This window comes from Pseudochaenichthys georgianus, chromosome 20 (assembly GCF_902827115.2).
Source record: "Pseudochaenichthys georgianus chromosome 20, fPseGeo1.2, whole genome shotgun sequence".
In the NCBI taxonomy this organism is placed as follows: domain Eukaryota; kingdom Metazoa; phylum Chordata; class Actinopteri; order Perciformes; family Channichthyidae; genus Pseudochaenichthys; species Pseudochaenichthys georgianus.
In genome coordinates this window covers 13,745,119-13,772,487 of record NC_047522.1, presented here as the reverse complement: position 1 = coordinate 13,772,487, position 27,369 = coordinate 13,745,119, and the positions used below count along the sequence as shown (strand labels likewise).

Sequence of the window (27,369 nt, the reverse complement as noted above, 5' to 3'; positions counted from 1 at the left end):
AAAGCTGCCATCCTGCAACATACCATGACCACAGCTTTCATCTTTCAGCTGTACTGTAAGTACAGTAAGTACACACACACACACACACACACACACACACACACACACACACACACACACACACACACACACACACACACACACACACACACACACACACACACACACACACACACACACACACACACACACACACACACACACATTCACTATGTCAAATTTCTTCCAGGCATTGACTGTCCACAGAAAGGTGGAAGTACTCAGACAAAGAGAGTGATGAATTATTCAAAGAGGTTCACTGCAATCCATTACATCACATGCATTATGAAGGAGCCTGATCTACAGCACCTCTTCAAAATCTATTGCTCTTAACGAAAGACTGAATCGGCAGGTAAGACGTATCGACCAGAAGGAGAGCAGCTAGCTGGACAGCAGTGAATGAAAGGTTACTAAGAAAGCAAGCAGAACAAATAAATAATTGGTGATTAAATCAAAAAGTAGGCAAGTATGTTCTCTATCATGCTTATAACATGGCGTGCTAGGCTAACTGCTGTTGTAAGGCAAGGCAAGGCAAGTTTATTTATATAGCACTTTTCAACACAAGGCAATTCAAAGTGCTTTACAAAAAATGAAATACATTAAGAAAATGGCATTTAAAATCAGTCATTAAAAAGAAAAGCTAATAAAATAAACATTAAAAGAAAAAATCCATGGATAAAAGTTACAGTGCAGTCTAAGATATGAATAGTTCAATTAAAAGCAGCGACAAAAAGAAAAGTCTTCAGCCTGGATTTAAAAGTAGTAAGAGTTGCAGCGGACCTGCAGGTTTCTGTTATAAGGTATTAATACTCATTTAATATATTCAACCATCTCTTTGGTATAGACAATGATCCTACAAATTAATAATATGCAGTGAGCATAAGTTCTCATAATGAAAATGCCTTGTTAATTGAAAATTCATGCATGAAGAACTTAAAAGCAGATAGGCTGCGGAAGAACAAAAAGAGAAATCAACTCTAAATAGATTATCAAAAGTCGGACAAAATAAGATGGGAAACATGTATCTTTACACATTAAAATACAGTTTTTGTACCAAGCTTAAGGAAAGAGAGTATTGGATTATTTAACTTAAAAAGTGATATGTGTTAACTAAGTCTTGACTCCTTTTGCCAATAGGTTACTATCGATTAAAGCTAGCGTTGAAAATAAGATAAATGACAGCTCTCCAATTCGAATTGAAGGATGTGGATATTTGACATCCTCTCAAAAATAGAAGAGTGCTGAGAATTGTATCATCTTATCCAAGAGCTCTGCCTACATGTTCCAAGGCCTTGAGACAGGCTATTTTTCATTAGTTTAAAAATGGCCAGGGCTATTTCCTCCTCTGCCAAGCCTGAGCCCATTTCCCATTTCCCACTTTCTATCTCCATCATCTCTTACATTTTAAATTAAATATATCTCTTGACCCTGTAAATGGATCATTTAGATTTAGAACCAAGGCACTATACTATATCTCTGTTTGTGTTCTTAAAAAATGTACGGCCCATCTGTCACGCAAAGATGTGCATTCAGACATAACCAACAGACATATCATGCTTCATGACATAAACCTTGATAGCTGTGATAACTTGGTGCAGGTGCATTTAAAGGTCCCCTATTATAATGTTTTTAATCAATATATTATAGGTCTCTGATATATATACAAACCATGTCTCTGAAGTGTTTGGCTCAAAATACCAAACAGATTGTGCATTGTAGCATCCCATAATCCTCTCTGTTTCAGCCCTGTTTCAAAAGTGCTGATTCTCTGTCTTTAACTTTAGATGAAAATAAGGAGCCACTCCCCACGCCCCTCTGCGAGATATTTGGTTAAAAAAACACAATGGTGCTCTAGGAGGAGATTCAGGTGATAAGGTGGCGAGTGTTACCTTGGTTGGTGATTGGCTAATGGTTACACAAGCCAAAAAAACGTTATGACATCATAAAGAGGCCAACATCTGATCAGCTCATTTTCAGATTTTCAGGTTTTTATATAAATGGATCAGAACAAAAAGTGAGCAAATATTTTTTCCTGAAACTTTCTGAATCTCTTTACACAGAGGGGACACATGTTTATGTATAAAAGACATGAACAAGTGGATTTTGCATAATAGGTGACCTTTAACACAGCTTCAGGTGTGACCTAAAAAACTAAATATGGATACATATGATGTGTTTTCTTTACAGTAAATGCTATTGTATAGTATGAAACAACTATACCTGTCACCGTTTGTAAATCATTGATCTGTTTTGGAAACACTCCATAAACATATATGTTGTTTAATTGGAGGTTTAAAAAAAGAAATTTCTATTTCTATGTGGTAGCGGTGTAATAAAAAAGGAATCAGATTCCCATCCATTCACCAACAGATGTACAGATTTAGTGCTTTTCCATTTAGTGCCTGGTGGAGATGTGACTGAAGGCGTGTACGTTACAGTTCAGTTTTCCAGAGCGAATAAATCTTCTGTCTAATCCACATGTTCGGCACTCACCTCCATAGTGGTCAGGTTGCATCGATGGCTTCCAGAAAACCAGCCGTCAGCGGAGCACTGGTCGATATCAACATCCTGCAGATTAATGTCCACTCTCACCACGCCCCTGCAAGACAGGAGGACACCATTAACCCGGTTCTTGAAGTATTAAGAATGTCAATGCAAATGATGGATACTGCCGTTTCACTGGTTGTATTCTCTGGAAGTTTAGACATAAATGAATTATGAAGGAAAAGACTGTTAAATTAAATGTGATAAATGCTGACAAATAAATGATTGGATGTCAATCTTGTGGTAGAAAAAAAGGCAGATCTAAATCAGGCATATCCTTGGCATGAGCACTCTCATTGGTGCTGCAGTATTTTTTGTTCTGCTGCTGTTGTGCGCATGCATGCACTGGAAGTATATTGCTGTGGATCAACTGACCGAAAGAGTGAGCTATAGAGCTACTGGTTGAAGCGTAAAGAGTAGAAACTATATATTTTTTAGTCAGGTTTGTGCGTAAGTGTAAGAAATGCAGAGTAGGATTAAACAAGCGGTTCATACAGGGAGAGTTAGATCACAAGGGGAGAAATAGGAGGGACAAAGATACACACATTGTTTGTACAAATCCATAAACCGGCCTGGAATTTATAGCAAAAAATAACTCCTTCCAGGGTTTTTATGTTTAAGGATCAAAGTAATCCAGTGACAATTGTCTGCATGGGTAATAAGCTCATTTGGCATATTAAAAAAGCTGTACAAATGTAAACTAATACACATTTTAGCCAACAGCTAGCTTTATTTGCTTTGACAGAATCACACTTTCTGTTCACATTGCACCCAAGAGTATGGAAATGGAGAACAAGTGTTAGACTTGAAATACTGCTTTCCGGAACTTTTCATGTCTACAATTATAAAATAAATGATTGATTCAAAAATGTCAAAACACGCTTTAGTGCAATTCAGAAAAGGATATGTATTATTGACTAACTATAAAACAGTAAAACACATTTTTGGGAAACAGAAAGTAATGAGTCTTATAATCTCCTCCCTTTCTGCTCAGCTAAAACTCAGCCTGACAGGCAGATGATAAACCCCGACGACAAAACACTCAGCAACGGAGGCTGAAAGCTTGGAGTCTTTGCTCCATTTCAGCCAGCTGAGCCAGGAACGAACTTCTAACAGGGCTGCTGAGGATTTACACTTACTTAGCTGCCTAAAGCTTGATGAAGAGAAGGTCAGCGTCTCTGATTCTGAAGGTCAGTCTCTCTGATTCAGACCGTCTTTACACTTGCTGGGCATATGTCTTTTCAGCTGCAGTTCACAAACCAATAGCCGAGTGCAGTACGCAACAAGCAACTTTACGGTAGATTCCTGTTTCATTCTGTGTTTTTAATATTACACAACTCTTTTTAGACATATGCCTTTCAACAAGAAGCCTTGAACTGTCTCTTGGCAACCCCAGCCCACGTACAGGCTTTCCCTCTTGGCACCTGTAAAAATGGAAAGCTACTAGTGTAGAAAATCCATACTGTCTTTAAACTGTGGAACACATGCTTGGGAGTTATAGCTTAGCAGGGCAAGTGTCATGAAATGCATGCCAATGTTTGTCAATAAAAAAGGGCATTTCATTTACACCACATCTGCAGAACATTTACACAAAGGGGAAAACATGGGTGTTCTTATTTGTCAACAGAAATGACTGTCAGACAGTTTGGTCAGTGTAAATAAAATACTATTAAAACCTGATTCAGTGCTGAATTCTGTTTAATCCGGCAAAACCTGGAGATACTTGACTGACAATAATTTATTTAATCACTTTGTAATAACCTTTAACTGCCGCGATGCTTGTTTGAGCATTAACATGCAAATAGATTGTATTTTCTAAGAGGACGAACAGATAATTTAAAGATAAAAGCAGCATACAGCATTTTTCTAGCCTAAGTTATAGTAAGGAAAAATGTCCTCTGTTAAAGCATTGATTATTCCTAGTGTAAGTGTGCCTGATACTACTGGCTTATAAGGCTTCTATTAGAATGCTATTGTAACCAGGGTGTCAGGTGTGTGAAAACTGGACCAGTATTCCAGGTTCTTAAAGGATGGGTAATAAATGAAGTCGAACACCAGAGTGAATGAAGTGAATACTGAGATTTTATAAAGATAAAATTATATATATTGGCACAGGAATAAACAACATTCTTCCAAATAATTCCAACTGTTTTAAAGCGCATGACACTTGGGTGCACCCCAAATAAAAATAAAAATTAACCCCCAAAAGAAAATTGTCCTTTGTTCAGTTCCTGTAAGTTCTTCTCAAAATCCTACCACTGGTAGCGGAAAGATGAGGTGTTCAGGTTATCAATGGTAGCTCGCCATCCCCCTCGTCAGGGAGAAAATCCAGAGTCCACAATCCAGAATCCAGAAAATCCGGAATCTCTTTATCCAAGGGTATCATAAAAACCCAGCCGAGGAAAACAAAATAGCAATCAAAACTCCCGCTTTCCAAAGCAGCTCCAACCTCCAACAACAGCCCCAGAGATTGGTCCACCGCCGTCCCGGTAAAACTATTAATTTGCGCTGTTTTGTGCATATAATGCTCACACGTGTCTCTGTTCTTCCAGCTTGACGCTGCTCCCTCACACACACACACGTCTTCAACGTGCTCTCACTAACCTGAGTGAGGAGGCGGGACTTGGCGGATTTTTGTCCAACAGCAATCAATGAGCTTAGTTCTTAAAAGTTGACCATTGAACTAAAATATACTATAAAATAACTAGATAAATAATAAATAATTATTAACAAACAAAATACAAGAACCTTGTAACCTTGGTTTATCCAGTGGGTTACACCCTCCCCCCTTAAATATATGCACGCCCCTGTGCATGCTTAAAGGGCTGCTGGGTAACTGGTTCTGTAACCGTATTAGGAATGTCTGTAAACCAATCTGTACTGTTATGATCATTAAGAGAGTTAACAATGGCAGTACTCAATCCTTGAAACAAGGAAGTAACAACAGAAACTAGTGGATTTCCAAGCTCAGGATAATGGAACCGACGTGACGGCTCACGTTGTCTGAGTGACAGGAGTATTTGCTTCTGTCTGTTCCTCTGTCTTTCCTTGACTTGACTCCATTTCCTCAGTTGCCTCGTCTGGGTTTGTTACATCTTCCACTGAAGGGAAATCCGCAGCTTCCAGTTCAGCAGGAATTACTTCTACAGGTTCTGAACTGGCTCCAGCTGAAGGAACATCAAGTAGGTCTTCAGGTAAGTTTTGAATTTCCATTTCAGGAATGATTTGTGGATCCAAGTTTTCTGTTTCATTGAGTGTTGGTGTCTTTGGGTGCTCATCTGTTCGTATGACAGATGTTACCCTCTTCATGGTGAGTCATACACACTCAAACAACTTTCTCTTTCAAAGTGATGACCCTCATTTTGTATCAATGCTTCTGGAACTGAACTCGCATCGACACAGAATGGGTGAGAGTTCGCAGGTCTATTCATGTGTTCGCCTGTGACAAGTACTCGGTTGCGTTTTGGTACTTGATACACTTTGACAACCCTCCTGTCAAGGACATCTGGTATAGTGTACCAGCTGTCATCATTGTCGGTGTCTGAAGCAAATGGTTCCTCATCCTATTGGATGGCACTTTGCTGTCTTGTTCTGGGTTTCTTGGAACTACTTTTGGTCTTTTCTTCCTCTTTTTCAGTTTCAGGAAGAAATCCACAAGGTAGTAGAAGGTCTCGGTGTAATGTCCGGTTTGCTCCTTCCCCCCTTTCAGGTTTCACAGAGTAAACAGGTAAGTCTCCCATCCGTCTGTTAACTAAATAAACTGTAGGCTCCCAACGAACTGCCAATTTATGTTTGTTCCGAAGCCGGAGATTACGAACCAGAACTCTATCTCCAACATCCAGTGTAGATTCTCTGACAGCTTTATCAAATCGCTTCTTGTTTTTCTCTGCAACCTTGTGAGAGTTTTCTTTCGCAACTTGATAGCTTTCTTCAAGGTTAGATTTAAGGTTACTCACATATTGAGAATGTGAGCGGAACTCTTTGTCTTTTACTGGCAATCCAAAAGCTATGTCTATGGGTAGTCTTGGCTGTCTCCCAAACATTAGCTCATATGGGGAAAAACCAGTGACGTCATTTCTGGTACAGTTGTAAGCATGAGTGAGAGGTTTGACATGTTCTCTCCACTGTGCTTTCTCTTTGTCCTTCAGAGTACCCAACATTTTGAGTAGTGTTCGATTGTAGCGTTCAACAGGGTTTCCCCTGGGATGGTAAGGACTTGTTCTCACCTTCCGTATGCCTGCTAATGCACATAGCTCTTTAATGGTATGAGACTCAAAGTCTCGACCCTGATCACTATGTAGGCGTTCAGGAAAACCATAATGGACCAGGAAGTGTTCCCACAAGGTTTTGGCAACGGTGCTGGCTTTCTGGTCTCTGGTACAGATGTAGCGCTTCGTTTCAGACGCCTACCCGTGCGGGTCCGTGATCGGCACGGGGTGGGCCCCTGCTCAAAAGGAAACCCCCCCGCAGGACTTGAAACGCCCCCTTGATAAATACATTTAATTATAATGAAACCAGCTGCAATGGATCATGGATCCACCAGGGGGAGCCGTGAAAAGCTGCCACACTGAAACTCATGTGAAATAAACAGCTGATCTACAGGTATCTGATATAGCGGATATTTGTTAAGATCCATATATGTCACGGATAGGATCATATTCTGTGCTAAGTAAGAGACATGTAATCATTTACTAAACATCACCATGTTTTTATTTAACAAAATAATGTTTAATTCACGTTGGCGTAACTTACGCCGCATAAGTACAAAACCATCGCTATGTTTTTCGATCAGGAAATGCATCCAGGGTCAAACAAACGATGTTCGATCGTCGATCGTCATCCTCGCATTCATTTAATGTATCATATGTTCGCGAGTTGAAATGAATGCACTACATTTAATCCACGTGAGTTTACAACAACAACAATAATCGCTTTGTTTTTATATCACATCCGACCGGAGGAAAATGCAGCGGCTCTCACTACCGATCACCCTAATCCCACAGGCAAACAATAATATGTACAGTGTTAATAGTGTACTGTATTATTAGTGTCTAATATTACTGCTATAATAATCACACATTGAGTTGTTGAAATCAGACCGTCGTTTTTTTTAAACGCTCTGAATGAAACGGCAGCTCTCAGGTGATCAGCTGTGTGTTTACACAATAAAATATGCATAGTAATTTAATACCTTCCAACACACATTGTAAGAACAGTTCTGTTTCATATGAGTGTTGAGAGCTGTATCCACAAATCTACTAATTTTGCCCTCAGTGCACCAGATTGATGCATTTAACTTCAATTTAAATAAAAACATCTTCTGTTGTAACAACAATAACATTATAAATAGTAACATAGCATGGTATTGCACATTTACTGTAGCTTTGAGTGTTACTGGCCTGAGATTTTTTTATTACATGAATGAAGGCGACTGAGGCTTTTTAATATAGACTTTTCAGTGTCCCACATTTTGCACAGAACTGTCCCACATTAGGAAAACAGATTGTCTGAGACAACTTGGCACTAAGAGTACTAATATGTCTACCATTTCTTTTATGAGTTTAATATCTGCATGTTCTCTTTTGGTTTGATTAGGACACATCTCAGTACCTGTAATCTGTGCAATAACAATACAGTTGAATCTAATCTTGAGCAGGAACTAATGTAGGCTATTTACTTAGTACATATCTGACATTAACGATTAAACACGTTTGTGCATTCTTTATGAATGCAAACCGAGTCAACCAACCCCCCATGTGTCCTATGTATGTTGGGGACCCTTTGTTTAAAACTAATTGGCCATCGGAATGTGTGGAGTCACATTCCACAGCTCTCCCCCCTCCTGTGACCCCCCGCACACAGAGAGAGAGAGAGGGAGATCGCTCTTCTGGAGTGAAGAGAGCGGAAATAATGATATTGCAAGTTAGAAACGTAAAATGCATTTTGACAGACACTTGGGGGAAATATGCTGCATTTTGAATGTCCGATAGTCCACCATTAACACCTTAGTCCGTCTCGTCTCATCAACGAAAACTAAATATACATGACATACTTTATTTTAGTAGATTACGCATGAGAGCAAAAGGAGAATATCCGTGTGTAAGAGTGAAAATGTATGTATTTAAAATGAGAATATATGTGTGTAAGAGTGAAAATATGCTGCATTTTGAATGTCCGATAGTCCACCATTTCCACCGGAAATATCAAACATTTAATAAAAGTGAAAAACAATGAACAAGACTTAACGTATTCATCATAATTAATTATATTTATTTCGTTTGGATGTACGATTTTTGACTTTGTTTGGAGTAGTGATCTTCTACTATATGAACATGTTGGACCCAAAATCACAAAAAAAACGTAAAAACAGATTTTGAAAATGATTTTATTTTTCATAACACAAACATACACAACGAAACCATTTAAAAGCTGGAAATATATACATGGGATGTGACTATGATAATGTGAAAGTTTGATTGAGGTAGCATGGGATTTCATTCTGATAAGGCAACAGTGTTATTAGAAATATAATACAAATATATATATTTACACATTATGTACAACAATCAGTTTTTTCTGTCTTTATCTGTGCCACGCTTCAAAGCGATTTCTGTCAACTACGACACAGAGGGCAACATCACAGATTCCTCCTCCTCCATGTCAAAAAACAAGCTTAAAGCTTGACTCACGTTCAGAGTTCTCTTCATCATAGTTGAGTCTTCAAAACTCAAAATCTCAATGTTTGTCTGTCACTTTACTTCAATCGCAGTCTCCCGCAGCCTCTCTTCGTCTCCCGCCGCCTGTCTTGTATATCTTCGTCTCTCTCCATTTCCCGCCGTCTCTCTTCGGTTCCCGCCGTCCCTCTTCGTCTCGTTTCGTATCACTCCGTTTAACTGATTACCTCATCCCCTCCCTGGTAAATACATCCTGTTGAGCAGAATCTACAGTTTCCAGTATTTTCCGTTTCGTCAAATGATAAAATACGCCGAAGATATTAAAATATGTGCTTCCATTATTCATACTTCTGAAATATATCTGTATTAACTTTATATCATCATATGTCCGTGTTTATTGGGTATTTTTGCATGAAACAAAGACTGGCATATAGTTTCAAGCCAGTACTTTCGACAGAAATACACATATACATCCTGTTGAGCAGGATCTGCAGTTTCCAGTATTTTCCGTTTCGTAAAATGATAAAATACGGCGAAGATATTAAAATATGTGCTTCCATTATTCATACTTCTGAAATATATCTGTATTAACTTTATATCACCGTATCTCCGTGTTTACTGGGTCTTTTTGCATGAAACAAAGACTGGGATATAGTTTCAAGCCAGTACTTTCGACAGAAACACACGGCAATGTTGTCCGGACTGTTGTTTTTATGCGGCACCGGCTTGAACAGGTCATGTGATCTGATCACGCCGGCGTGACGGTCGACTCCAAAGGGTTAATATTAAATACATATAAGTATTTTTACAACTTGTATTTAGAAATACTCTGTTGTAATTATTGATTAACCCAGCTTCCCCAAATGTCTTTCTTTTTGGTGTCTATATACGCTGGGATCCGGAGTCATGGATGATCCTGCGGTCCTGTGTCCTGGATCGCGAGCGCTGGATCTTGAGTCGTGGCTGTGGTCCTGGATGGATATCCTCGTGGATTCATCTTCCTATTATACACACATGCATTTCCAAACATTTGGACTACCTATGTTGCAAATGTATTATCTTTTCAATTTACACACGGCATCTATTGCACGTCTGTCCGTCCTGGGAGAGGGATCCCTCCTCTGTTGCTCTCCCTGAGGTTTCTCCCATTTTTCCCTTTAAACTGGGTTTTCTTTGGAAGTTTTTCCTTGTACGATGTGAGGGTCTAAGGACAGAGGGTGTCGTATTGTCATACTGATATTCTGTATAAACTGTGAAGACCACTGAGACAAATGTAACATTTGTGATATTGGGCTATATAAATAAACATTGATTGATTGATTGATGCATACATGTGTTCATCCATCCAATGTGGCATCTGCTATAATGGGGTTAATGTATGATATTACTTAATAATACAATACATTATAATATATGATATGATAATTACATTTTAGTTTTATTCATTTCTTATTTCATAGTTTCTCATTATTATTATTTTTATCGCTCATCTTATTTTTGATTTTATTTGTGTTATCTGTGTGAATCTGTGCTGTCCTGTTTTTCACTCTCACCCTGTTGCTGTTTGAACTACTGAATTTCCCCACGGGATTAATAAAGGTCCATCTTATCTTATCTTAATGTATAAGTTGATTTACTTCAATCTACTGTACAATATTACAAGAAATATACTGCATAAAGCAAACTATATACTTTATTTGATCTAAAATATTGATGTTTCTACAACACCCATTGTGTATTTTGTGAATGAAGCGCCATCTCATGGTTAAATTCTGTAATTGAACAAATAGGGAAATTGGGCAACGCCCTCTAGCAATTTGGCAACACCCCCAGCCACTGGCATCCGCTGGGCTTTTGACTGGGACACACCCATTTGAGTCTGATCTGGAGTGCTACATCTGTAGGAATAGCGACAGCATATTTGGTAAAGTGATCTGTAATGACAAGTATATCTTTTGTATTTCGACTGTCTGGTTCTAATGATAGAAAATCCATACAGACCAACTCCATTGGTCTGGTGGTCTGGATGTTCACTAATGGAGCAGCCTTTTCCGGCTGGGTCTTCCTTCGAAAACATCGCTCACATGTTTTCACTTTTCTCTCAACATCAGCAGCCATCTTCGGCCAGTAGAATCGTGATCGGGTAAGTTCCAGGGTACGTTCGATCCCTAAATGTCCCATGTTGTCATGGAGATTTTTGAGAACTGTAGTTCTTAGAACTTCGGGAAGTACAAGCTGAAATCGTGTTTCTCTCTCAGATTCACGTGTCCGATACAAAAGGCCTGATTTCATTTGAAACCTTTTCCACTCCCTGAGAATCAGACGCATTTCAGGGAATTCTGCTGTGTAATTTGCAGGTAAGATGTTGCTGCATTCCCATCAAGCTTAGGACCTTACTGATGACAGGTCTTCTATTTGAAGTTTTATAAGGTCAGACTCACTGTAGTTTGGCACTGTAAAGACTCCCTCATTTGGACCATTCTCATCAAAGATAGCAAGAATTTCTTCAGCATTAATGGCAAGTGATTCTACATAGCCAAAGGAGGTGGAGTGCTCCTGACTGAGTCCAACAGTGTGCCTTTGGCAAGTAGCTTTAACAATGTCTGGAGTCAAGGGCTCAAATTCTTTCTTAGATGCCAACAGCTGGGAGGTGAACCTGTCAATCCTTTGGCTTTCCTCTTCTGAAATGGCATCATTTTCCAGCGCACCATGGGGTCGTCTAGACAGACCATCCGCATCCATATTCTGCTTACCAGCCCGATATTTGATATCAAAGGTGAATGTGGATAGTGCAGATAGTCAACGGTAGCTTGCAGCATCAAGCTTGGCTGTGGTAAGTAGGTAAGTCAACGGATTGTTGTCTGTAACAACAGTAAAAGAGTTGCCGTACAGATAGTCGTGAAACTTTACTGTTGACTGCGCACTTAAGGGCTAAGAACTCGAGCTTGTGCGCTGGATACCTCGCCTCACTGCGGAGAGAGTCCTCTACTAGCATAAGCAATCGCACGCATTTGTCCATTTTGCTCTTGATACAAGGCAGCTCCCAATCCTGTTTTGCTGGCATCGGTGTGGAGCACATAAGGACGTTTGGGTCTGCATAGCCAAGGACAGGAGACGATGTTTAGTTTGTGTACTATGTCCTCAAAGGCCAGCTGACACTGTTCATTCCAGCGCTCACCAAAGGATTCTTTCGGGTTGAGGTATTTACCATCACCAAAGCTGACTTTGACCCCTTTTCCTCGAGGTGGGTAACCTGTAGTGAGGTCGGTTAAGGGTTTGACTATCTTTGAATAATCTTCAACGAACCTCGGTAATAACCGGTAAATCCAAGGAAAGATTGGAGTCTTTCAAGTTCTGCGGTCTCGGCCAGGTTTTTTAAGGCTTCAGCCTTTTCAGGATCAGTTTTAACTCCATCGCTGGAAACAATATGCCCCAGATAACGGACGGAATTCTGGAAGAACTTACATTTATCAGGGGAAAGCTTCAAACCATACTCCCTGAGACGGTTGAGACATGAGTGAGCCTTCTCTCATGCTCTTCCAATGTGTCTAAAAAGACGATTTATGTCATCCAGGAAAACCAGAACTTCCTTAAGGTTGATTGTCACTCATGCACTTCTCCATTAGCCGTTGGAAAGTGCTTGGAGCATTGGATGATCCCTTGGGGGCATCCGGTTAAACTCCCAGAAACCAAAGGGACACACAAAGGCAGTTTTTTGCTGTCACTCTCGCTCATCTCGATCTGATAATATCCAGCCTTCAAGTCCATTACTGAGAACCACTTGGAACCTGTGAGAGCAGAAATGACTCCTCAAGGTTTGGCAATGCGTATGCGTCTTGATCGTCTGCAGGTTCAGTTTCCTATAGTCAATACATAAACGTATATCACCATTTTTCTTTCTTACCACAACTATTGGTGATGACAATGGGATTCAGATTCTCGGATTACACCTGCATCAAGGAGAGTTTTGAGATGTTTTTTTACTGCCTCATAATCATTGTGGATGAATTGGGGCAACAGAGAGCCCCTGTTTGAATGTTGTCTCATCCTTCAGTTGATGTGGTGTTGAACTTTGTTTGTTATGGCCAAAGTCAAGATCGTGCTGAGCGAAGACATCAGAGAATGTTCAGCTTCTGAGTGACTCTTTCTTTCCACTCCTCAGGAAGAGAAGGGCCAAAGGAAAATGCCTCTTTTGAGATGTTCTCTTGTGTCTGATGACTAGAGCTGTTAACATGAGTCTTCTGATCATCTTTCTCAACTGATTGCTGACCCTCCAGGACAGAATCTACAACTGTTAATTCTGCAATAACACAGTTGGTGGGTAGAATTATGTCATGTTCAGTGTCATTTCTCAAGAGAACAGGTAACTTCTTTGCTCCATGCTTTGGTAAAGAAATTAAAGCACATTCCACAAAAATGCCACCTGGCAAGGTTGATTTGGAGGGTTTCTCTACCAGTGCGTACTTTTCTGTACTGATTGAATTGACACACATGTGACCTTCAAGAAGAACTTTTTGCTTTGCAGGAAGGACTACTTGCTTTCCTCCCTTGAGTTTCACAAAACCAAGTTCTCCACTTGTTGCTTGGTTTCTCCTGTCGCAGTGTGTGAAGAACCTGTTGGTAGCCATAGCAAGGTGAGGTAAGTGAATGATCTGTGCAATACCTTTCATACAGTGGGTCCAAAATGTTGGTGCCAATTAGCAATGGAACACCCTGGTTTGACCGCCTATCAAGGACAACTAAAGCCAAGGTTGACATTTCAGGCTCTGATTCAAGAAAGGCTTTAGGAACTTCAAGTTGATTTCTACATAGCCCAAGTAAGGAACTTGTTGTCCATTAGCTCCTCTACCTCAAGTATGTCACTTATTGGTTTAATGGGATGCTCAGATAAATGAGCTTGATAAAAGGACTTGGTTATGGTGGTGACCTGTGATCCTGTGTCTAGTAAACAACTACAGTCCACCCACCCACATTAACTGCCTGTACATTTGCTTCCTACTAGACGTTTTGGCAATTTACTGTTCTTTGTGACTCCGTGGTTGTGAATCACTATTTTGCCTGTAATGGGAACATGTTTTTTCTTGGCTTCCATTTGCCCCTCAACAGAACCTGTTCTAGTTTAAAGGAGTTGTGGCAGGACGGTTTTGGCTGTCCCAGGCACGCTGCTTCTTCGAAGTACTGTTTTCTTGGTTTCTACAAGTGTGGGATTTGGCACAGTTACTGCACACGGATAGTATGTGGCCATCCTCACCACATTTGAAGCAATACCATGGCCTCGGCCTCAACCTTGTAGTAACTTGCTACATTTGATTTTCTGCTTGTTTGTCTTTATTATTGCATTTCTCTTTTGCACTCACCACTTTTTTCTTCACAGGCTTCTTTGAACTGCATGCCCTGAGTGTCGCCATCTGAACCTGAAGTTCTGCAATTTGCTTCTTTAAGTCTTTGGTTATGTCTAAGAATACGTCATCAGTTTCATTCGACACGCTTTCAACATCATCCATCCAGGGCAAGTTTACAGCTTGCATGTTCGAGATGGCTTTAGACTTTGTGAAGCCAAAATGTTGTTTCATTCTACTGGCTTTGTTAGCCTGTTTATCTTCCTCAGTACGGCAGTATGAGAAGAATCTCTGCAAATGGTGGTGGATTACTCTTGTGCTGTTCAAGCTGAAGACTAGTGATCAGTGTGCTGTCCCAACACCCACGGCAGAACTGCTTGAGAAGCTGCTTATCAGAATCGTTTGCAGTGATACCTCCTCTGCTGACCACGTGACTCAATGCTGTATGCAGGCGCTGCAAATAATCCGATGCTTTCTCTCCAGAATTCTGATTGTTGTTCAAGAATTTAGCGAAAAGCTCGTCTCCATCCTCTACAGTTGCATAGGCAGAATCAAGTAAATTCAAGTACTCTTTTTGGTGAGGCATGTGGGCCTAAACATTTTACTATGTTTGCAGCTGGAGCTGAAAGGCTTTTGTAGTGGAACATTTTATTATTATCATTCTTATTATTATCCTTATTATATCTTTCATATGTTTAAACCAAATGCTTCTTATTTCCTCTTGTTGTGCTTTTACCATTATTATTCTATTATATTCTCTTATGAGTTTCCCAGTCTCTGCAAGGCCACAGCTGTTTCAGCAGACTGGGAGACTCATACCAGCAACACATCACGAACTTCCCTGCTCTGAGAACCGTTATGCTATCTACTCAAGGCCACTGGGTGTCTCATCAACAATCTGACTGTGTGAACCCAGATTGTTCTCTTTCCCACTCCTTTTCTATATAACCTTTGCTTTTCCATTGTTCTGCGCACTCTCGCGCAGACTATTTTATACTCTGTGCGACTTGTGACATATTTATATTATTGTATCGTGTATTTGAAGCTTCAAATAAATAACCAAAAGACAGCTTTGCTTGATTCACCATTTATTTGTATTGTTCATTTGACTTGTACTCTCCAGCGCTGTGTTGGGCCCTAGATTTCCATAACAAATGGCGTTGTCGGCAGGATCTCTGTAAATTAGATTGTGAACCACTCCGGACGCTGGTGGTCGCTCCAGGATCTTTGGATTTTCCTCTACCTCGACAGAAACCGTACGAGACGAGAGGACCAGCGCCGGGTGGAACCGATTGACTTCACGAGATCCAACGAACTCAAAGGGCTTTCAATACTCGGTGAGATGTGCAAAGTCTAAATTGTTTAAAGTTAAACGTAATTAAAACTCCATGACATCAGGAGAGGGACTGCTCGAAAACAGAGATATTTGGCATATCTAGCATCGACGGATGAAAAATAGTGTTTTGGTGACACGGAGTGTTTTGGTGACACTTTAAAAGACTTTGCTATGGGGGCAAAGCAGGCGAGGGGGTATGTACAGCCTCCTGAGGGTCCGATAGTTGATGTCATGCGAGCAAAATATGGTGAAGAAAGTCTGTCTAAATTAAATATATGGACGGAAATGTTCGGATTTCCTAAGGGAGGTTCTTTGAGTAAATTAAAAATCAAAAACCTAAGGGATAAATTACAAGAGTGTGAAGATGGAATGAAGAAGAAGAGTACAATTAAAGTAAAAGACTTAGAGAAACTGGACACCCATAGAAAGTGTTTATAATACTGGGGAGTAAAAAAAAGGCAGTTGGCCTTGGGGATTAAATAAAATATTAAGGTTGAAAATGAATGTGAAGAAAAGAAATACATTATTTCCAAAAGACATGTAAACCCCAGACATCCCTGTGTCCTTCCATTGCAGGCCTGAATGACCTCTCCTCGACTGGGTATCCCTTCCCTCCTCCGGCGTACAACCCTGGCAATCTGGTTGGAACACCTCAACCACCTCCACTACAAGCCCCAGCCATGCAGTCAGCGTCAACTCCAAAATCGACAACAGCGGGATAAACAAACCAGATGCCCTAGGAGACCAAGCAGGTGTTTGGGAAACAAACCTCAGTAATGCCTTTCTCAACGGACTCACAGACACAGCGCAAGCTAAACAAATGCTGCCGCTCACAATACCGAGGGAGAGGCAGAGGAGGTTTCAGAGGCAGAGGACAAGAAGCAAGACGTTCATTTGAAGAAAGATGTTTCCAAGTGTGGAAGTGTTGAACATTGGATTATGGGACTGCTCACAGAACACTGGAGTGGAGGCAGAGGGGGACAGCAAGGAAGGGGCCCAATAGAGCGAGATGGAAATTCAGCCAGCAGCATCAAACCAGGGAAGTGACACCACACACACACCACACCACACACACACGCGCATCATACATGCTATTGAGAAATTAGAAGAATTAGAGGACATGTCTGTGGTTAAAAAGGGTACATATTTGAAATATGACAGTGAATGTTTGCATTAAGAAATGTCCCACACATTTTCGGTTGATTCTGGGGCTACACATTCTGTGGTAAAAAAGGGTAGATTTGCCTGAATGCAAATTTAGTGATAGATTTATTCATGTGCTGGGTTTATGAAAAGGAGAAGTTTCTGTACCACTTCAGAGTGGAGATAACGGTGTTGACAGTAATCCATTTCCCACATCAGTAAAAAACAGTTATTTTATCATCTGTCTGCCCAATACATTTACTGGGCAGAGATCTGATTCTCTGGTTCGGCTTGGACCTCATTTTTCCACAAATGAGGGTCTTAAAGTCCGACAGCCATCTCCTACGATGGTTCAAAAAAGTGTCATTTGATGATAAAGAACTGGTGAATGTGTATCAATGGGCTGCTGACATATCCTGATTTTCAGGAGTTGTTGCATTTGACTGGTCAACGTGGTTTTCCACCTGCTGTGTGGAAACTTCTCATTTTGCATTGTACTGCTAACGTGGTTGAAAGATCCGTGTAAATGCTATGATGAGAGTTTTACTGTTAGAATGTGTGAATGATGAGCTCATGTTTAAAAATGTATTGGAATTCGCTGGGTAGCACTATCTCTGTTAGACTCACACACACACAAGACACAACCAGCTGTGTCAAATCCCAGGGGCGGTCCACACATTTCACTAGCCAGGGGGCCCCACTGATAGATAGAGGGATTTGGGTCCAATCGTTAAAGATTGGGAGTCAGTCACTGATTAGGCACCTACACACACAGAATATGTCATGTACTCTATGTCACGTGACGTGTATCAAAGGAAAATGTGCACGAACGTAGCCGTTCTGCGCACATTGCTGTTGGTTGAGGATAAGGTAATTCTCATATCTCTGAGCTTCCTGCCGCGCTTTCAGATGTGCCATACTCACTCTGGGCAGCTCACAGATATGACGTAGGGTTAATGTCCACGTTCACGTACCGTACCCATTTGAACGTGAAGCTGTTGATGGCCAGTGTTTACCTCTCTGCTTAAACAAGGGGTCATTATTCCGTGTAACGATTCCAGTGTTTCCTGTCAAAAAGATCAGAGACAAACCTCCTGACGAGTGGAGATTTGTCCAGGATTTACGATGTAAATGCAGCTGTGCATGCACGCTCGTCCGGAATTCTTATCTGATTATTTCCCAAGTTCCAGCCTCTGCAACATATTTACTGCCATAGATGTCTCAAATGCATTTTTCAGTGTTCCGGTACACAAAGACAGTCAATTTTTGTTCACATTTGAATATAATGGTAAACCTTACACATTCACACGTTGTGTCAAGACTAAATGTTAAAAAAGTCACTAAGCGACAGATGATGTCATTCTTGCGTATGTGTTCATAACACACGGCTGTTGTTATGCTTGCTGTGATGTTACCTTAGTCCGTTCTCTGCTTGTAATTATGCCGTTACAAGCTTCAAAGTTGTATTTATCATCTGAATTTGCCGAAACAAGTTTAATATTCTGAAAGCCAATACTTTGAAGATGTATAAGTGAGGTGTCTTGAGTAGTCAAAATTACCTACAAATCATTGTACACACGTGTACATATTATTCTATTTTTATGCAGCTCTGTGTGATTTTGTAGCTACAATTCAGACTAATATACTACCAGAAGTGGAATAAGTACTCAGATCTTGTACTTGAGCAAAAGTAGAAATACCAGAGTGTTACAGTAACAGTCCTGCATTCAAAATGTTCCTCAAGTAAAAGTAGAAAAGTATTATCAGAATATAGTGAAAGTAAAGACAGTAAAAGTAGTCGTTGTGCAGATTGGTCCATTTCAGAATAATATATATGATATGTTTTATAATGATTGATCATGAAAGTGTTCTCAAAGCTGGTGAAGGTGCAGCTAGTCTGAAGTACTTTGTATTCTGCAGGGTAGCTTGTGGATTCACTCCAGGTGGAACTAAAGTCTGATTTAACACTTGATTATATTTCACATCATTCATCCACATCTGTGAAGTAACTAAAGGTATTACATACATGTAGTGAAGGAAAAGTACACCATGTACCTATGACTTATGTTCACTTCCAACCTAAAAGTACCTAAAAAATAGTAATCAATAATGTATTGAAAAGTTATTTGCTGATTGGTTTTTATATCGGCTCAGCCAGGTTATATGGGAGGCCCAGTCTACGTACACTCTAACAACAAATGCCTTGGCTTAACGAAGAAAATCAAGGCAATAGGTTGCATCGATGGTTATTGAGTTAAGACAACTTCTATTGAAATGTTGTTAAAGCAACAAAGTTATTTGGGTTAGGGGAGAAGGCTTTTCCTCTACAATCAGAGGTGTTTTCAATTACCACTCACTTAATAATTGGTAGCATAAACACAAGTTTTTAAGTTGATTACTCCAAAGTTCCAACTTGTTTTACCGTATTATTTAAATATAATCTTAAATTGTATGTACTTAATTACCACATGTTGAACATGAACACATGTTTTTAAGTTGACAACTATTTATAAATTAAGTTGCTCCAAATAATATTGTATTCAATAGGGTTTTCCTTTTAGCTTTTTCATGTTTTTGCCTTTAAAGAAAGAAATTAATTGATTCCACAACAAAAATATTAGGCAATTCATTTTTTTTGAACTGCAGGTGTTTATTTCAACACATGATGTTTCAAAAGGAGAGACTTCATTTAGTTTGAACATTGCCTGAAGACGGTCGACGTACTTTCCATGGTGTGCACCTAGACCGGACTTAAAGACAGACAGGTTTTTATTGTTTGGACTTAAAAGACGTTCCTCTGACCAACGCTGACCTCATTTTGTATGTTGATGGGTCTGCCTCTCGCGACCAAGGGGGCACTAATTTATTTGTTTGGTTTTTTTGTTGTTGTTTTTTTTCCTGTTGTTTCAGATTCTGCTGTACTCCGTTCTGGACCGCTTCCATGCCACCTCTCAGCACAGGCAGCAGAGCTCATCGCACTAACTGAAGCCTGCACGTTTGCAGAAGGCAAAACCGTGACTATTTACACTGACTCACGATATGCTTTCGGGGTAGTACACGATTTTGGGGCTATTTGGAAGTGTAGACAATTTCTTAAATCTGATGGCAAACCAGTGCTTAACCATGTACTGGTTGCAGGCTTACTAGACGCCATTCTGCTCCCATCTGAGGTTGCAGTCTGTAAATTGCCGCACACGCAAGCAGTACAGACCCAGTTTCCCTAGGAAATGCGGCTGCTGACTCAGCCGCAAAGGCCTGATTCCTCTCGCACCTCACGCACACTCATTTGTTAAAATCCCTGTCTCCTCCTTTACTGACAAAATGTCATCACTGACTTCCATGCAGCAGCTAGCTACGCCAGTTGAGAAGGCTCAATGGAAGGCTGCTGGGGCTGTTTTTGGGTTGGCCCAAATTCCAATCCATGTCTTCCCAGACATTTTTTCCCTCATTTCGCTAAGTTGACACATGGGTGAGATCATGTGTCAAAAGGGGGGATGTTAGAGTCTATAAATCAGGAGTGGTTCACAAGGGGGTTCACAGTAACAGCTCAAAAGCACTGTGAAGCATGCCTAATCTGCATTATGCAAAATTACAAACTAACAAAATGCTGTGCAGACACAGGTCTGTCATGGACACAAGCTCTGCCCATTGTGCTGATGTACATGAGGATGCGGAAAAGAACACGGAGTCAACTCAGCCCATTTGAAATCCTTTTTGGGGCTCCTCCACAGATTGGACTCAAGGCTCCAGGATGTCCTCTTCCCTCCACAACTTTGTGTGAGGATGCTATGTTGTCATATTGTGTTAACCTATCATCCACTTTAGCGACTGCCACTGGTCCGCTTCACCGCCTTCAACCGGGCGACTTCGTGCTGGTCAAGGATTTCCGGAGAAAGAGCTGGAAATCCAATCGTTGGCAAGGTCCCTACCAGGTGCTTCTCGTCACCCAGACAGCGGTCAAGGTCGCCGAGAGAGCTACATGGGTCCACGCCAGCCACTGCAAGGTCGTAGTCACAGGAAAGGAGAAACGATAGGAACAGACGACAACAAGTGACATGTCCAAGTCACCAACAGATGACAACAAGTGACATGTCCAAGTCACCAACAGATGACAACAAGTGACATGTCCAAGTCACCAACAGATGACAACAAGTGACATGTCCAAGTCACCAACAGATGACAACAAGTGACGTGTCCGAGTCACCAACAGATGACAACAAGTGACGTGTCCGAGTCACCAACAGATGACAGCAAGTGACGTGTCCTAGTCACCACCAGCACCACACTTGCACTACATACACCAAAACACACTACACACAAGGTGTCACGAGCGAGTGCCAGCTGAGCGGTTCCATATGCTCTCTGGTTCCTCGTTTGTGTTATCAGTGTGCGAAGTCTGACGGTCCGTGTCACGAAATCGACCGAGAGAATACACTCACACACTCCATGGAACATTTCCTCGTGATGAGGGCTCGCCTGGAGAGACGACAACGCAACCGTGAGCAATGTGAATGCTACTGGAGAGCCTGGACAATCATAGAATGGTTCCTCTGCATACTTGCCATGATAGTTGTGTTAGGACTAGTCCTATATGTTATGTATCCATTTCAGCACACAGCATGTCAGCCAAAATCGAGGTATCTAAGAGGTACATGGGGAAAGCAGGGCGAACCACATTTATTTTATTTTGTTGTCTGTATGTATGTATCCGGCGCCGACCCGTGTGGCACATTTTACATAGACATCGCGCCCAAAACTCAGACCCGGAAAAGCGTAAGCAACCTTTGACGACACTGTTGACATCCATAGGTACATCTACATTTAATCTATATCCCAATCTATACATAGGCGACCATAGCAACATTGATGTGGGTCAGACCAGTAATGGGATCACCGGTAACGTCTGGTGGCACACTCTGAGATCATTCTTGCAGGCCGCAGGACAAAATGGGTCATGTTATGCATGCACCCTTTTCCCCCAGGACTCATCAATGTCCGTGCCAGTTCGTCCGCGCTCTCTGACCCAGGTTGAACACCTCTGCGCGTTTATGGCTCTGACAAAGCCCATCAAGGGTGAAGACAGCGTAACCGAGTGGCGTTATGCTAGGCAGCTTCCCCCACCATGCAGTAATCGGTCTAACTCCTCTTTGCGTGCATCCACGCTTGATACCACATACGCAAAGTACCAACCCGTCAGCCATGTGCATCCCAGTCATTTGAGAGGGATGAAACACAACCTCTGCATCCAGAGAGTTTACCACAAAACGTCTCTTACACCACCTTATTTTTTCCTAGGCACTACTACTGGTTGTACTCGCATCCTACGGAACACATGCGGTGACGGTGCTTACAAAATTTCGTATTGTCACATATCCTCAAACCTCAGACTCCGCTACACAAAGACACCACAGAGGAGCAGTGTGATAATTTCATCACATTTTTCAGGAAAAAGGTAGAGACCATCCGCTCTCTCCTCACAAACTCCGCTGCTCTGCTAGTCCTGACCGTCAACCCCCAGCCTGGACCGACCCAGCCTCTTTGCTGCTTCACTAACATCTCGCAGCATGAAGTTGAGGCCATCATCAAAAAGATGAAACCCTCCACCTGTGCCCTGGACCCCTTTCCCACAGCTTTGGTTAAATCGAACATTGATGCCATAAGTCCGCTGATCACTTCAGTGATAAACCAGTCCATCCAGTCTGGTCATGTTCCACCACCATTAAAAGCTGCTGTCATCAAACCACTCCTCAAAAAACCCACTTTAGACCCTGAAGTCCTAGCCAATTACAGACCCATCTCCAACCTGCCATTCCTATCCAAGGTACTGGAGAAAGTAGTTGCCATTCAGATCCAGGAACATCTAACACTGAATAAACTATTTGAAAAATTTCAGTCTGGTTTCCGCCAGGGCCACAGTACAGAAACTGCCTTAGTCAGGGTGACCAATGACCTGCTGATGACAGCTGACACCGGATCTCCATCTCTCCTCATCCTCCTGGATCTAACTGCAGCATTTGATACCGTCGACCATGACATCCTACTCCACCGTCTTCACACTACAATTGGACTCTCTGACTCTGCCTTAAACTGGTTCACCTCCTATCCCACCGGGAGGACTGAGCACGTCACCTTGGGAGCGGCTAAATCAAGAACTCACTCTGTGACTTGCGGTGTCCCCCAAGGATCAGTCCTTGGCCCCACCCTTTTCACCATATACATATCCCCCCTTGGTCGTGTCATCAGCCGGCATGGAATATCTTTCCATTGCTATGCTGATGACACACAACTCTACATCAGAGCAAACCCAACCCCCTCTGCACCTCTGCCATCATCCACAATAACCAGATGCCTGGAGGAGATAAAGGTGCGGATGAAGCACAACTTCCTCCAGCTAAACAGCTCCAAGACTGAAGCCATTCTTATTGGCACTCCACATCAGGTCTGTTCATCTGCCATCACCAGCATCACCATCTCCGGTCAGAACATTCCACTCTCAACAACGGTTACCAATCTGGGAGTTAAAATGGATCCTCACCTGACCTTTGAGGCCCACATCAAGCAAATATGCAAGACCTCTTTCTACCACCTGAGAAATATTGCGAAACTCCGCCCCACACTCAGTCTGCCAGATGCTGAAAAGCTTGTCCACGCCTTTGTCTCCTCCAGGCTGGACTACTGTAACGCACTTCTCATTGGGATTCCTAGCAAGAACATCCAGAAGCTGCAATACATCCAAAACACAGCTGCTAGGATCCTGATGAGAGTGCGGAAGTACGAACACATCACACCCATCCTCAAATCACTGCACTGGCTCCCGGTCTCACTCAGGATTGACTACAAAATCACCCTCTTCACTCATCAGTGCATATATGGAAATGCTCCCTCCTACATCAAGGAATTGCTCACCCCACAAACCTCCACGAGGAACCTACGTTCAGTAAAGGCAAACCTCCTCATCCCACCAAGGACAAAACTGAAGACCATGGGAGACCGAGCCTTCTGCTCCGCTGCTCCGAGATTGTGGAATGCCCTCCCAAGCCAGCTGAGGACACCACAGACTGTGGAGGCTTTCAAAAAAGGCCTAAAAACGCATCTTTTTAGAATAGCCTTTAACTAGATTTTTAAATCCCCCACATTATGCCATGCGGGCATGAATGTCACAGCTTTTATTATGTTGTTTTAATTGTTTTTTTTTTTATTGTTGTTTTGTTTCACCCTTTTTAATTTTTAATTTTGTAGCACTTTGAGTTTTGTTTACGCAAATGAAAAGTGCGCTTATAAATAAAATATATTATTATTATATCTGGTGCCCCTGAGAGAATCCTTTCTAACGTAGCATTCCCAGATGTTGAACATATTTCCCTCCAACTGGCCTGGCCCAGTGATGCTGGGTTTAGCGCGCCAGAAGATTACGTTTGGTTGTGCGGCAACAAGCTCTATCAAGTTCTGGCTCCCCTTTGGATAGGGACATGCACTCTAGTGGATTTGAATCCAGCAGTCACTGTACTCACGTCCTTAATGCACACGACACATCATTACCCAGAGTTCCAACACCCCGACCACCACAAGGTAAAAAGAGATATGACGTCCGCTGGAGCTAAATTCATGGGTGGCCTGTTCCCATGGTGGGGTACAGTAAACAATGCCCATAAAATAGATACCTTACACGTCCGGCTAGAGAACCTCACTTAGGAGAGGACGCAAGGCTTCCAGGCTTTGACCCCATTCATAATAGCCTCTAGGAACATGCTCATGCAGCACCAATTCGCTCTTGACCTTTTGTTCGCCTCAAAGGGTGGCCTGTGTCATGTGATCGGTGACTCCTGTTGCACTTACATTCCCGACGCCACCAAGAACATCACTGACACCGTGCGGCATCTTAACAACCTGTTAGCTGACATGAAAGCTGATGACATATCCAACGCAGGGGGCTGGGACTGGTGGGCCTGGCTTACATCAGGCGGGTGGAAAGCATGGCTGGCTAGTATAGTTACACCCCTGGCGATCATTTTTGGCCTATTAATCAGTTGTACCTGTTTGATTATCCCAATACTGAAGAAGTGCGTTTCCAGCATGGTGTCCTCAGCTTTCGTTCAGTATACTACTATTCCATTACAAGACAATCCTTTGCGCCACAGTGAGATAGATCAGCTAGAATCAGAAGAGATTCATCAATATAATCATGTGTGTATCTCCTCTCTTATGCTTACATTATATTGGAGTCTGTCCTCCACAAAAACAGCCAGTTTTCTATGATATATTTGTGATGTGTTTACTTAAACCAGCGATGGAGTGTATTCATTGATGTGTTATATCAGTCTATCCTATCATTTGTTTTTTCTATTGATCAAGTATGATCAAAAGGGGGGAATGTAGTGGAACATTTTATTATTATCATTCTTATTATTATCCTTATTATATCTTTCATATGTTTAAACCAAATGCTTCTTATTTCCTCTTGTTGTGCTTTTACCATTATTATTCTATTATATTCTCTTATGAGTTTCCCAGTCTCTGCAAGGCCACAGCTGTTTCAGCAGACTGGGAGACTCATACACAGTCAGACACATCACGAACTTCCCTGCTCTGAGAACCGTTATGCTATCTACTCAAGGCCACTGGGTGTCTCATCAACAATCTGACTGTGTGAACCCAGATTGTTCTCTTTCCCACTCCTTTTCTATATAACCTTTGCTTTTCCATTGTTCTGCGCACTCTCGCACAGACTATTTTATACTCTGTGCGACTTGTGACATATTTATATTATTGTATCGTGTATTTGAAGCTTCAAATAAATAACCAAAAGACAGCTTTGCTTGATTCACCATTTATTTGTATTGTTCATTTGACTTGTACTCTCCAGCGCTGTGTTGGGCCCTAGATTTCCATAACACTTTCCATGATTTTCCTCACCATCTGTGAGTTAGAGATTGATGGATCATTCAAGTAAAATTGCACATTGCTGCGCCATGTGTCATAGTCGACCTCGAAGTTGGGATGTGGAATTCTCCCATAGAATGGTTTCAGTCTGTAAGGAGAATGGACTTGTGATGCAGCTTCACTCTTGACAATGTGCTCAACTACAACACGCTGCACTTCAGGCGTGCTGAGTTGATCTGAAGGTAAGTGAAAAGAGCTGATTCTACCTACTCTCAGAGGGGAAAAACCTCTGCCCTTTGCTCCATTAAGGGGCTCAAAAGGGGCTTGATTTGCCTCAATGTGAATAGCGTCAGAGCTATGCTCCGAGAGGTTGATATCAGTTTTTGCAATGTGTGGCTCAGGACCTCCATGTTCATTGTTCTCAAGTGTAGTTTTGTGTGCAACAGATTCACTGATCCTGGCCAACTCATCACGTAGGATATCTTCAAACTGTCTGCCGCTCAGCTTAGCTAAGTTTCTCAAACCAGAGAGATAGGCATCGGCTGCAGTGGCACCTGCATCACTTGTGTAAACACTGGAAAGACTCTGAATGAAGTGAGAGACTTGAGAATCGGCAGAACATGGTCTTCTGTAAGGTAAGAAGTTTTCTTCTAGTGCTTTCACAGCAGCACCAGACATATATTCTACAATTACCTGGGTAACAGGATCTGTGGTTGGTACTTCAATTACTCTAGAGAAAGACCCATACTGCTTGAGAAAAATAAAAACCTCCTCATCTACATCAGTGTTGGTAAAGCCACTGACTAACACAGAATTTAAGATTTTCACATTTTCTTTCACAATAATATCCATTTTTGTGGTGCAAACACTGTAAATCCCCTTCTCACTGAAGGAATGCAATACAAATTATCACTGAAATCTCACATACAAATTATGTCACACTTCAGTCACTCAAGGTGTCCCTTTAACTATGTCTAAAACCCATCCTGGCTAGCTCGCCACTTTGTGTAACCAGGGTGTCAGGTGTGTGAAAACTGGACCAGTATTCCAGGTTCTTAAAGGATGGGTCATAAATGAAGTCGAACACCAGAGTGAATGAAGTGAATACTGAGATTTTATAAAGATACAATTATATATATTGGCACAGGAATAAACAACATTATTCCAAATAATTCCAACTGTTTTAAAGCGCTTGACACTTGGGTGCACCCCAAATAAAAATAAAAATAAACCCCCAAAAGAAAATTGTCCTTTGTTCAGTTCCTGTAAGTTCTTCTCAAAATCCTACCACTGGTAGCGGAAAGATGAGGTGTTCAGGTTATCAATGGTAGCTCGCCATCCCCCTCGTCAGGGAGAAAATCCAGAGTCCACAATCCAGAATCCAGAAAATCCGGAATCTCTTTATCCAAGGGTA

General features: G+C 41.6%; 1 protein-coding gene across 1 annotated transcript in view; it reads right to left on the bottom strand.

Annotated features, from left to right (window-relative positions):
* gpr158a (G protein-coupled receptor 158a) overlaps positions 1 to 27,369 on the bottom strand; it is a 150,584-nt gene that overhangs the window by 101,267 nt on the left and 21,948 nt on the right. The window contains exon 2 of the mRNA XM_034109056.2: positions 2,533 to 2,638. Within this exon, the coding sequence (XP_033964947.1) occupies positions 2,533 to 2,638 (106 nt within the window). The remainder of the gene's footprint in view (positions 1 to 2,532; positions 2,639 to 27,369) is intronic.